The 14,421-nt window shown below is 36.0% G+C and overlaps 1 protein-coding gene across 2 annotated transcripts in view; it reads left to right on the forward strand.

The window, feature by feature from the left end:
- The first annotated feature begins 774 nt into the window (after window positions 1–774).
- Window positions 775–14,421, forward strand: part of LOC149531664 (uncharacterized) — a 41,180-nt gene continuing 27,533 nt past the window's right edge. Inside the window, exons 1-2 of one of the 2 annotated variants that reach the window (XM_089809464.1) lie at window positions 775–3,770; window positions 4,556–5,137. In XM_089809464.1, the coding sequence (XP_089665590.1) occupies window positions 1,124–3,770; window positions 4,556–4,998 (3,090 nt within the window). In that variant the 5' untranslated portion in view covers window positions 775–1,123 and the 3' untranslated portion in view covers window positions 4,999–5,137. Of the gene's footprint in view, window positions 3,771–4,555; window positions 5,138–14,421 lie in introns of those variants that run through there. The other variant, XM_089809465.1, reaches the window with a different exon arrangement.

Genomic DNA, 14,421 nt, shown 5'->3' on the forward strand with positions numbered 1-14,421 from the left:
AACTTAAGCATTTATTTTCAAATTTATATACCTATCAAAGTTTTTGCCAACTTCTATGAAACTTGAAAAAATATAAATGCAAAATTCTATCTTTATACTCTTTGTTTGTTTTTCAAATCTGAAAATTAAATACTATCTGTATTATCTTTATTTTTTAATAAATCTAAAAGAAAACCCCTACCTCTATAATCTTTGTTCTTTTTAAATATGAAAACAAACTATATTTCTATAACCTCTTTTTGAAAATAAATTATCAAAGCTAGTTTTTCTTAAAAAGTGTTATTTCAAATAGTTTTGACTTCAAGTAAAAAGTTTAAATAAGAAGAAATAAACAATTACAAATTTGTGAATTGGTAGATTTTTATTGCATTACAAATGAGGGAGTAGCTCACATATCTATAAAATTATATGGTGGCAATAAGATTGGAATGATTCAAATATGTCATAAATGAAAGAGGATAATAGAATTAAAATTAATAATAATAAACAAAAATTTATAAATAAAAACCCAAAGAAATGATGCTTTCAAAGAACTAAATACAAGAACCATCTAAAAAGCTTGAAATTCTGATAAAGATAAGTTTTCAAACAACTCTTAGGTGAATTTCGATCATATTGGGTCTTGCCTCGTGGTAATAAAGCTTTTCTTTAAAATAAAATAATATATTATATCTCTTAATTCTAATGGAGATGACAAATAACTTTCCTCAAATTACACGCAATTTAATGTTAATGATGAAAAAAAGAAGTTTGCGTTAAAAAATTGTTTCGTACTTAGAATTAGGAAAATTATTATTACTTTGCATTGAATGAGGCAAATATGAGTACATAAAATAGTATAGAAAACAACTGCAGCACAAACAAAAACTAGTAATTATTTGACCCTTGAAAAACTCACTACGGGGACCATCATGTGTAAAAGTCGTTAATGGAACCTTAAGTTATTGAAAGATCCACTTGCCTCCGAAATCAAAGCAAGGAATTTGTTGAATGTAATTGTCACGTAAGTCCGAGGAAATTGACCTACTTTTCTCAAGCTTAATTCTCCCTGGTGTGATGTTCATTGCTTGCCTGCGGAAAATATGTAAAGAACTCTGAAGTAGATTTGAGCTTCAGAACAATCATGGCTTCCGTCGTCATATTACTGCTTCTGCAATCTGTTCTACTTGTGTTTCCACCGCTCATTCTATCAGCAGGAGAAGCAGATCAAGATACAGTAGCTTCTCTCATGGCACTGAAAGTTGCAGTAACACATGATTCTTCTTCGGCTTTGCACAACTGGAACGAAACATCCCGCCATTTCTGCAACTGGACGGGTGTAAAGTGCGGTGCTTTCAATCAACAAATGGTTGTCGTTGCAATCAATCTCAAAAATCTGAGTTTGGGAGGGTTTATACCTTCTCGGATTGCCAATCTCTCTTCTCTGCAATTCCTCGATCTCTCTCTCAACAGATTTAGCGGCCAAATACCCGCGGCGCTCGGCCGCCTGAGGAATCTGAAGCGGTTATATCTTTCCAAGAACAATCTGACGGGAAATATTCCGTCCGAGTTTGGAAATTTAGGCAGCCTGGAAATTTTGTCAATTTACGGCAACAATCACAGCGGCAGAATTCCTGAGGCGCTGGGAAACTGTTCTATGCTGCGAAAGATGGATCTTTCACAAAATCAGCTCACCGGAACCCTTGCTCCGGCAATCGGAAAGCTCTCCCGCCTTGTGCACATCTCTCTGGATAATAATTATCTCACCGGGTCCTTGCCGCCTTGTCTCTTCAACCTTACAGCCCTGCGGAACTTGTCGCTGAGCTTCAATAGATTTTCCGGTCCGATGCCTGCAGATATTGGAGCTCGGTTGCCTCACTTGGAGTGGCTGCTTCTCGCCGGAAATAATTTAAGCGGCAGCATCCCTAAATCGCTTGCAAATTGTTCCCGCCTTTCTCACCTGGAGCTCGCGTTTAACAAATTCGGTGGAATTATTCCGCAGGAATTCGGGAGTCTTTCAAGGCTCACGGTCCTCAATATGCCCTCTAATGAGTTTGTTAGCGATACAATCTCTGGACAGATCCCTATCCTGGAAGCGCTTTCCAACTGTTCAAAACTGGAAAAGCTTGATCTCTCCGCAAATCAGCTCACAGGTACTTTGCCTGGATCCATATTCAGTAAGCTTTCTGCTACTCTCGTTTTCCTAAACCTAGAGAAGAACAAGATTACCGGTAGCATACCTAAAGAAATCGGCAATCTTTCTGCTCTGGTAGAGCTTTACATGGACAAAAACTCACTTGTAGGCGCCATTCCTTCTCAGATCGTCAATCTGCTTAACCTAGTAGCTATAGATCTCAGTCAAAATAAATTGCAGAGAAGCATTCCTGAAGAAATCCAGCTTTTGAATCAAAGCCTTGAATATCTTTATCTCAATGACAACATGCTGTCCGGATCAATCCCGGAGAGCATATTCAAACTCGACTCACTAAGAACCTTAAATTTGAGCATGAACAGACTTGACGGTAAGATACCTTCAGCAATTGCAAACCTCCGGCTTCTCGAGGATCTCCAACTCTGCTGTAACAATTTTTCTGGCCCTATCCCTTCAGAAATTGCAAACCTAAGGAACTTGAATTCATTTCTAGATTTATCGTATAACATCTTGACAGGACCAGTGCCTGCTGGAATAGGAGGACTGCAAATGATACAGGCCATAGATCTGTCGGTGAATAAACTATCAGGGGCCATCCCCGGACAAATTACAGGGTTAGTAGGTTTGCAATACTTGAATCTCTCTCACAATCATCTACAGGGAGTCCTTCCATCAGCAATCGGTCAGAAACTCTCAATTCTCGTGACACTGGATTTGGCTCACAACAATATCACAGGCCCCATTCCCGCCTCCATCGCCAAGCTTGAAATGCTCGAAATCTTGAGCCTATCAAATAACAATTTCACAGGCCAAGTCCCCTGTTCCGGTTCAATCAAGAAGACGAACAAGGCATCCTTCCTTGGAAATCCAGGATTGTGCGGTAATTGTTCGGGATTGAATGCCTGTTCATTAAAAACCTCAAAGCAACACAAGAAACACAGAAACACAATACTGATCGGCGCATCAGTAGGCATAGCCGGAGCATTAATTTTCACAGGGCTTGTGATCTGGATAATCTGGATCTACATTCCGAAAAGAGCACCTCGCACCTCATCTCGCACTATTATGAAAACAGCGGGAAATCTGAAGATCTCCATGGAAGAACTCAAAAGAGCAACAGGGAACTACAGCCGGGATAATTTAATCGGCACCGGCAGCTACGGATCTGTTTACAGAGGCGTCTTGTCAAGCGGCGAGATCGTCGCCGTAAAGATCTTCAACGCTTCGAGCTCAGAAGCTGCAGAGAAGAGCTTCATGAAAGAATGCAAAACCCTGGGGAAAGTCCGGCACCGGAATCTGGTAAAGATAATAACATCGTGCTCGACGGGGGATTTCCAGGCTCTGGTGCTGCCATTGATGGCCAACGGAAGCCTCGAGCGGCATCTGCAAGGGGATCGACGGCTGAGTTTGCAGAGACGGTTGAGTATATTGTCCGACGTGGCGCACGGGCTGAGTTACTTGCACCACGACTGCACGCCTCAAATAGTGCACTGCGATATAAAGCCGCAGAATGTGCTGCTGGACGATGACATGACTGCTCACGTGGCAGATTTCGGAATTGCGCGGCTGTTCAGTCCAACTGATGACGCGGCAACAACTACATCAGCGCTGCAAGGGACAGTCGGCTACATTCCCCCAGGTCAGTCCACTTTTCTCCCTTATTTTTCATAATCTTTTTGTCTGTATGCATCACGGGTTTTATCACAGGAAAAATTCTACACGGAAGCCGATATTTTTTCTATTTGTCGAATATTCTTGTTGGTTTTCCACGCATATGCCTATATTCTTATGTGTTGACTGAATATTTAATCTATTTATTAGTTTAATGGTTTTTCTTATTATTAGTTCTTAGGGAAGGCAACTGTAGCATTCAATGCACTTTTACTTTTTAATTTGTTTGTCCAATTAAAACACTTTATATATATATATATATGTTGACTTTCAAAATTAACCAACTCGAAAAATTACATATTTATATAAAAAATAAAATTTATAAAAATAAAATGTTCTAAATTTTTTTAAGGATGTTCTATTATATAAGTCTAGATATTTTATGTATAATTTTTACCTAAATTAATATTTATTACAATTATGTAGATTTAAAATGTCTTCATTGTATTTGACCTATTATTTATAGAAGGGGAGCTTTTACCTATCTTTATGGAAAGGGTTCCAATGCTTTGAAGAGAGAGGCATTGTCTCTATTTAAACATTCAACTTAACCATTACACAGTACTAATATGATTATATTTCACATATAATTTTAAATTTTAAATAAATAATTTTACAATTATACATTTACACATGTTAAAACATAAAGACTAAAAAAGACAAAGAAAATATGTGTTTTTATTTTATGATTATGGTTATCTTTTATATGATTAATAATACTATGGTTCTTATTAGAGTAGTTTTTTTTTGTAGAATATGGAGTTGGAGGAACTATTTCAACAAAAGGAGATGTATATAGTTTTGGAATTCTAATGTTGCAGATGCTTACAGAAAAGAAACCCACGGATGAAATGTTCACTAGGGGATTATTATTGCCTCAATGGGTTTCAACAACAATTCCAAGTATAATAGAAAATTCCATGCAAATCATTTCTTTAGATAATATTTTTGATAGAGATGAAGATGTTCAACGAGCATTGAAACATTCGATACTAGATGGTCTCCTACAACTTGGTTTGTTGTGTACCTCTCAAACACCTAACAATCGACCAAGCATGCAACAAGTGGAAAGCGCACTAGTGAAGATGTCAGATGCAATTTATCATAACCATAACCATGTACCAAACAACATTCAAATGTTATCAACTATTATTGATAACTCAAGCTTTGTGGGTACTACTAACTCCTCCAAATGAGAATAAATGTGTTCCAAGTGTACCTTTAGAAAATGTAACTTGCATTTTCATTAAATAGACGATTACATTACAAGTGGATAATACAAGAAAATACTTTTCATTTTTTTAAATAAGTATATGCAAGGGGAGTTTATAACAATTATCTATACAATCCTTAATGTGGAAGATGTAGAATTATTCATGTTAGTTTGCAATGCTTACTTACAACTACTCTAATCATTTTCTCTCTCCTTAACAACATTTTTAAAAGATCACTAACACAAATTGCATGTAAAAATTTTGTCAATTTAAAATTGTAATGTTTTGACTAATAAATTTTCAATTTGACAAATTTATCTTATTTTCGATATTTTTGGTGAGCTAAGATGATCTAGTTAGAAACTATTATATTTAATACTTAGATTCGTATTATTTTAATGCATTACTTATGTGGGACTTTGCATCATTAAAAATTCAATAATATTCAAATTATACCAAAGATGACATTAGGTCTTTCCATGAGAAAATTTTACAAGATCTATTTCTATATGATTCCATCTCTTACTTATTAGGGTTTGCATAGAATAGGCAGATCATTGGACAACTAGGGAAGGTGGAGATTTTAGAGTAAAATTTGACTTGTCATTTTCTTCCAAATGTCCATTGTTCATCTTCTTGAGCACCTGTACCTATGTTTTTCCTATATATTTTGGGTTGGAGACTCAATTGGGATTATTTCTAAAGCATGTTCTCAATCCTATACTATGTGAACGTCTTGTTTTATAGTTATCTTAAATGGAAGAAGAAAAATCAAAATTACAACTTGTGAGCAAAATTCTATAAGTTGTAAGGGTTAGAGGATGAAAGACTTCAATTTTAGAGAATATTTTACTCAAGGGATGCAATAGAGCTTCGTCAAAATGTACAAATCAATAGTTTTATTGTAGTGTTGTGTGTGGTAATGATTTTTCTAGTTTGATTTGTATGATTTCCACATAAGGTTGTTAGAATTTATTTTTTATTTTTTTGTTGTTTCGAGCATCTTTTTCTGTAGTGACTTTTTGTGTTGTATGGATGAAATTGAGAAATGTGATGTTGAGAATTGCAATGTATAAATCCCTCAAACTTTGGTAGAAGTGTAATTTATATTCCATATTCTAGTGTTGTGTGTGGGAATGATTTTTCTAATTTGATTTATATGATTTCAACATAAATTTTTTAGAATTAATTTTTAATTTCTTTGTTGCTTCAAGCTTTCTTTTTGTCATGACTTCTTCTGTTGTATGGATGAAATTGAAAAATTTAATGTTGAGAATTGCAATGTATAAATTACTCAGACATGGGTAGAAGTATAATTTATATTCTATATTCACCTCTACTTTTTAGGTATTTTAGATTTTGTGATAGTATATTCTTTTATTATAATCAATTTCATGTGATTTTTGGAAATTTATGGAGCTTTAACTACCAGTAGCACTTGGTAGTGTTGATTGTGTAATTTGTATGTAGTACTTGTGAAATATGCTTCACATCTCTCTTAGATCTAATATTTCTCATAACATTTCTAGCTAAAATATTACAAAATCGCACAAAAATTGTTTATTTTATTTTATTTCATTCTTCTAATGGGTATTTTGGACGATTTTGACATGATTATATGTAGAAACTAGTGCTACACAATCTATATGAGGAAAGTGCTCATCAAATTAAAGATCTCACTGAAATAAGACCTCTTTCCAGAATCAAGATCAAATAACTTGTATGCCTTCATATCCTCACAGTAGCCAACAAATATTAGTGGTCATCTCTTCCTCTACATGGATTTTCGTGGAGCTTCTGGAATAAATGCCCAAGCCTCACTACCAAAAACTTGAAATGTAGAGACATCAAGCTTGACATAAGACCAAGTCGCCTCAACAGTCATATGTCATAATGGCTTACGAGGCATCTAATTCTAAATATAGTTTGCAGAATTCACTGCCTTAATCTAGAAAGAAGACTGCGTATCTCAAAATTGTATCATACAATTGGTCATCTCTCATAAGGTCATTTCTTTCTCTCAATGGCATCATTCCATTGAAGAGTGTGGGGCACTATTAACTGATGCAATAAACCATGCTTAGTGCAAAAATCTTTGGAAGACTAATTCACATACTTCCCCCCATTATCTATGTATCCTCCTACTAACAAGTCTAGACTGCTTCTCAAAAAATGTCTTTAAGAATTGAAATTAATCAAAGACATCAAACTCATTCTTAAGGAAGTACACCCATATACACATGGAGAATTCATCAATGAATCCTAGTATATATTAGGCCCCTAAAAGAGGAGTCGAAAAGGACATGAGATCATTTTGGACTAATCCCAAGGGTGCCTTAACACGTGTGGGTCTACCTATGGTAAAGGGATCCTAGTGATGCTTACCAAAAACACATCCATGGAAAACACCATATGTATAATAAATATGTGGTAACCCAATCACAAGTGCATGTCTTCTCATCTATTGTAAATATCTATAATTGAGATGGCCAAAATGCTCATGCCAAAGTCTTCTCATTGAGTCTCCATGTGTAGCAAGAGAAATGCTTGAACTGTATAAACTCTTAAAGCCATCAAACCTGTATAAGGGAAACTTAGAATCAACACTCCCAGTAACAACAACCAAATTAGGATCATGGAGGTCTTGATAACCACACCATGTAGTAAGAGCTCAACTATCTTACCAGAGCTATAAAGGAAAAACTAATACATGGAAAGGAGGTTCATAGAAATATTAGAAACTAGATAAATATTATAAAGAGAACCACCATCCAATGAAACTATACCAAAACATGTAATTGAAGATTTTTCTAAGCCACTAACTACAACATGTGAAGTATCATTATGGGAAATTCAGGTGACTAAATCAATTGAGTGTGTCATATGATAAAGCACCTAAAGAAATGATCTATGACGAAGTAGAAGAAAGAGCTCATGAAGAAAGAGAATATCCCTTTCCTATGGAAGAAAGAGGTGTATTCAAAGAAGTAATGTGATGTTATTGAAAATTTGTATGGCCTCCTCTAAAGCCTCTAAATGTTTCCAACACTTGGAAACTAGATGTCCTTTATTTCCACAAAAATTGTATGAATCGCCTATATAGTTCTCGCTTCTTGGAGGAAGACTCACCAAACTTAAAAGATTTTCCTTTTGGATTGGGTTTTCTTGAATCTAATTTGGAGTTGGCTTGGAGGAACTCCCACTTCCAACTGAATCTTGTTTATGCCTTGGATTCCCTTTTTATGTCTGAGCAACCAAGGCTTTGTTCTTTGATCCTGTTAGAGAGTCCAAATGTGTAAGCTTGGTCTTCTCTCTAGTCAACCAATCACAAATAACCTCCAATGTAGACATGGTGATTATAGGACCCAACCATAGTGAAACAAAAAGTAGAACAAAAAATTTAAAATTTTCCACAAAGCTTTAAGAAAATAAGGAAATTATCTCTTTGAGTACGGGTCATCGAGTTTGACTCAAAATCACACAGTTAAATCCTGATATTCACATCACAATTTGACTTGTTGTGGAAATTATCTCCTACTTATCAATTGATGAGCTTAAGGGGCTTTCTAATGAATGGTTCATAAGGCACAACACTTGGTGAAGGTTTTGCAAATGGGGGTGCAAGCTTTGGGTTTAACTATGGAGGAAACTCTGTAGTTAAGTGCGCTAAGGCCGAAGTAGTACTGGGATGGATGACCTCTCGGGAAGTCCCGATGCTTCACCCTTGTGAGAATCACCTAGATCCAATGAGTGCTAAATGTTCCATTTATTCTCATGAGAGATGGATTCATATTGAATCACTACTCATGAAACACGGGTCATCGAGTTTGACTCAAAATCACACAGTTAAATCTTGATATTCACATCACAATTTGACTTGATGTGGAAATTATCTCCTACTTATCAATTGATGAGCTTAAGGGGCTTTCTAATGAATGGTTCATAAGGCACAACACTTGGTGAAGGTTTTGCAAATGGGGTTGCAAGCTTTGGGTTTAACTATGGAGGAAACTCTGTAGTTAAGCGCGCTCAGGCTGGAGTAGTACTGGGATGGGTGACCTCTCGGGAAGTCTCGGTGCTTCACCTTTGTGAGCATCACCTAGATCCAATGAGTGCTAAATGTTCCATTTATTCTCATGAGAGATGGATTCATGTTGAATCACTACTCATGAAACATGGGTCATCAAGTTTGACTCAAAATCACACAGTTAAATCCTAATATTCACATCACAATTTGACTTGCTGTGGAAATTATCTCATACTTATCAATTAATGAGCTTAAGGGGCTTTCTAATGAATGGTTCATAAGGCACAACACTTGGTGAAGGTTTTGCAAATGGGGTTGCAAGCTTTGGGTTTAACTATGGAGGAAACTCTGTAGTTAAGCGCACTCAGGCTGGAGTAGTACTGGGATGGGTGACCTCCCGAGAAGTCCCGGTGCTTCACCCTTGTGAGCATCACCTAGATCCAATGAGTGCTAAATGTTCCATTTATTCTCATGAGAGATGGATTCATGTTGAATCACTACTCATGAAACACAAGTCATCGAGTTCTCAAAATCGCACAGTTAAATCCTAATATTCACATCACAATTTGACTTGCTATGAAAATTATCTCCTACTTATCAATTGATGAGCTTAAGGGGCTTTCTAATGAATGGTTCATAAGGCACAACACTTGGTGAAGGTTTTGCAAATGGGGTTGCAAGCTTTGGGTTTAACTATGGAGGAAACTCTATAGTTAAGCGTGCTCAGGCTGGAGTAGTACTGGGATGGGTGACCTCCCAGGAAGTCCCAGTGCTTCACCTTTGTGAGCATCACCTAGATCCAATGAGTGCTAAATGTTCCATTTATTCTCATGAGAGATGGATTCATGTTGAATCACTACTCATGAAACACGGGTCATCGAGTTTGACTCAAAATCACACAGTTAAATCCTGATATTCACATCACAATTTGACTTGCTGTGGAAATTATCTCCTACTTATCAATTGATGAGCTTAAGGGGCTTTCTAATGAATGGTTCATAAGGCACAACACTTGATGAAGGTTTTGCAAATGGGGTTGCAAGCTTTGGGTTTAACTATGGAGGAAACTCTGTAGTTAAGTGCGCTTAGGCTAGAGTAGTACTGGGATGGGTGACCTCCCGAGAAGTCCCGGTGCTTCACCCTTGTGAGCATCACCTAGATCCAACGAGTGCTAAATGTTCCATTTATTCTCATGAGAGATGGATTCATGTTGAATCACTACTCATGAAACATGGGTCATCGAGTTTGACTCATCGAGTTTGACTCAAAATCACACAGTTAGATTCTAATATTCACATCACAATTTGACTTGCTGTGGAAATTATCTCCTACTTATCAATTGATGAGCATAAGGGGCTTTCTAATGAATGGTTCATAAGGCACAACACTTGGTGAAGGTTTGGGGTTTAACTATGGAGGAAACTCTGTAGTTAAGCGCGCTCAGGCTGGAGTAGTACTGGGATGGGTGACCTCCCGGGAAGTCTCGGTGCTTCACCGTTGTGAGCATCACCTAGATCCAATGAGTGCTAAATGTTCCATTTATTCTCATGAGAGATGGATTCATGTTGAATCACTACTCATAAAACACGGGTCATCGAGTTTGACTCAAAATCACACAGTTAAATCCTGATATTCACATCACAATTTGACTGTTTGTGGAAATTATCTCCTACTTATCAATTGATGAGCTTAAGGGGCTTTCTAATGAATGGTTCATAAGGCACAACACTTGGTGAAGGTTTTGCAAATGGGGTTGCAAGCTTTGGGTTTAACTATGGAGGAAACTCTGTAGTTAAGCGCGCTCAGGCTGGAGTAGTACTGGGATGGGTAACCTCCCGGGAAGTCTCGGTGCTTCACCCTTGTGAGCATCACCTAGATCCAATGAGTGATAAATGTTCCATTTATTCTCATGAGAGATGGATTCATGTTGAATCACTACTCATGAAACACGGGTCATCGAGTTTGACTCAAAATCACACAGTTAAATCTTGATATTCACATCACAAAATAAGGAAAACCATTGTTTATCAGTCTTAGTCTTACCACAACCATTTAGCAATTATTTGTATTGTTTAAAACTCATTAGAAAATCCTTAATAAAAGAAATTGAATCAAGTACAAGTCAAGTAAGTTTAGACTCAATACGAAGTTATCTAAATTCATTAATGGTGCCAAATAAAGTATGGAACTTGGTCCAGATGTCAAGAGGATTTTTGCACCCATCAAGATGAAATTAAAAATGTTTGAAACATATAAGGAACTCAAACCCATAGATTCATCCATCTTGTTTCTATGCTACATAACCTAAAATGATCATATTAATAATGGATAAACGACATCTAAACAAGACCAGAACCCCTTGGATATGAAAAGTTGAGTCATGGAGGATTTCCATGTTAAGTAGTTGTGTTTTGTAAGTAGGTCATAGGAAGAAGTGGTATTGGCCATTTTAAAGTGTTTTGAACGTGAGAAGGTTTGGGTTTTCTGAAATTAATGATAGAAGGAAAGAACCCCCTCCCCCCCTTCTCTGCCCCTTCCCCCCCACCAACACACACACACATAAAGAAATAAACCAAACCCCAATAGTGATTCCTACAATTAAAATTGGAAAAATAAAAAAATAGCTTCACACATAATCTTTAATATATGATAAAATTTCTATGGGACATAACAAAAGATCTGAATACAGTGTGAGAAGAGATTTCCTCCGTATATTCGAGTTTGAAAATGAAATAAAAAAATGAGCAAGATATGACACTTGGAGTGCACAAAAAATCTCCTGACTTTGATTGCATTTAAGGGAAACCAAATAGCATCAAAATTTAGAAATACATGGGCTAAGAATCATCTTTTTGATGATATCTGTTGGAAACTACAATTGGAACAATTGTTACTTGAGTAGAGTTCCATATCAAGATGATTGATGAAGAAGATTTGAAAATAAGAGATAACAAGAAGACCTAGTGGAAAGGTTGAGTTATGTGGAATTACAATGGGCATTTGATTAGTTTAACTTTGACAAGATAATGTGTTGTTCAAATGATAACACTAAGTGGAGAATACAGTTGTGTTGAAGTTTAAAAGAGATGATCAAAGGAAGACCGAATGCATAGGCTAAACCGAGAAACATAGTAGAAGATTAAGGAACTTATAGTTGAAGTCAAGTTGTGCTAGTATTGACCGAGTGATAGTTATGATTGACCAAAATATAGTGTCAACCACACATCAGTAAAAGACCAAGAAAAGACAATATAAGCCAAACAAGATAGTTTAGTGATGACTGAGTTGTCTAGTGATGACCAAGGCCAAGGAAATTAGTATTAACCAAGTGTCAGCATTTGATAGTTTATAAAGAAATTGTAAATCCTAGCCGACATAGTTAAAGTTTTGGATTGGTCAAAGAATGTGAAGGATAAGTGTTGATGAGCTAGAGAATTAAATGCATGATAAATTGTGTTCGAGTGTTCCTAGGCACTGATTCAAAGAGAAGTTTTGATAAGTATCTAGAAGGAGAAGGAGGAAATAAAATGAAGGATTCAATGAATTTGACCTAACCCTAAGATCAAAAGTGATGTTTAAAACATAAAAGATCAAAGCTACCTATTTAAGGAGGTATAAGGATTAACCTAGAGAGATTAGCCGCTATTGAGTTTTTGATTGGAGAACTTGAGCTGAAGGCTATGAAGTTTGGAGCAAAGTAGAGGTGAAGAGTGATTGCTTGAAGGATTTTTGAGAAGATCAAAGATGGAGATGAATATGAAGGTTAGTCACTGAATTAGCAAATGAGCTACATTGTGATCTATATTTGCAAAGTGACTTGCATTTATCATATCAACTTGTTGTTACTTTATAACCATTGTATCAGTTAAAATCCTTTAATCAAGGTTGACCTAATAGTCATTTATGAATCCTTTAATCAAGGTGTCACTCTAACAGGATTTTCTTAATCCCTTTAACTAGGTTGCTCCTAATAGGTTGATTAATTCCTTTAATAGGGCCATACCTAACAATGTGTGTTGTAACCTTTAACAAGGTTGGTTCTTAGCTAAGTTCACTATAGAAGAGTGACAAGTTGGTAGCATGTCACTAGTGGTTTTGCCCAAATTGGGTTTCCACATTAAATTCTACTGTTATACTTGTGTGAATGTTGTTTGAGATGGTTTATTGTTTAGTGTTTTACATTCTGCAAGTCAGTTTCTATTGAACTGGTAAACTGCATGCTATTGTTACTATTAAACTAATATAGATGCTGAGTGGATTAATGAATAAATTTGAGTTGTTAAAAGTGGTTAAATTTTTATTTGGAACATCTAGACCTGAGGATAACTGATTCACCCCTTCTCAATTATTCTAAAATCAATATCATAGCTTGTGGCACTTGTAAGAAAAGTTTGAAGGGACTTAAAGCTAAAGATGAAGATGTTCAAAAAGGAGATACCCAAGCTAAACAAGGAGAACTTCCCTACATGGAAAATTTTGATGAAGATCTACATTGTTGGAATTTGGATACTTAGTAGTATAGTACCTAGAGCATAACTACATAGCAGTACTGGCACATATGATAACCCAGAAAATAAAGGAGAAGTAAGAACGCAATCATGCAATGTTGGAGATTGTATCCATGCTAAGTTAGTCAGAGTTTGATGATATAAAGGAATGCACTATTGCAAAGAAAATGTGGGACAAACCTATGGTGGAGACAAGAATGTACTACGAGCTAAATCAAAAATCTTGAGAGTAAATTTTGATGATATGAAGATGAAAGAAGGTGAGAACATTGAACAATATTGTGGTTGAATCAAAGTGGTGAATACAATTAGAGGAGGTGAAGGATAAATCAATAATGAAAATATGATCTGAAAGGTACTAAGAACCCTACTTCCTTTTTATGCTATTAGAGTTTCTACAATACAAGAATCAAGATGTACTCTTGGTAATGATCTGACCTTGGATGGTCTTATTGGGAGGCCAAATACTTTTGAATTGCCAAATCTTGATAATTCTACTGCCCCTACTATTGAATTTGCTTTCAAGTCACAATTAGTTTTGCATAAGGCTAAGAAGAAGAAAGGAAAGTATGAGGATAGTGATAGTGAATCATTTAATGATGATCTTGATGATCTTGAAGCATTAATGGCTAGAAGGCTACCAAGAGGCAAAGGAAAATTCAAAGATAAACTTACTATATATAAAAATTCATGCAATAAAGTTGGTCATATTTTTGCAAGATGTCTTGATAGGGATGAAAAGGATGAAAGGAAAGACAACAAGTATTGAGGAAGAAGAGATGGAAGAGACAAAAAAGGATACAAAGAATACAAGGGAAAAGGTAAGAAATCTTGTTACATTGTTGAAGAAGAGACTGATACTGATTCTAA

This window comes from Cupressus sempervirens, chromosome 11 (genome assembly GCF_028749045.1).
Source record: "Cupressus sempervirens isolate cs-2001-9-10 chromosome 11, ASM2874904v1, whole genome shotgun sequence".
Taxonomy (NCBI): Eukaryota; Viridiplantae; Streptophyta; class Pinopsida; order Cupressales; family Cupressaceae; genus Cupressus; species Cupressus sempervirens.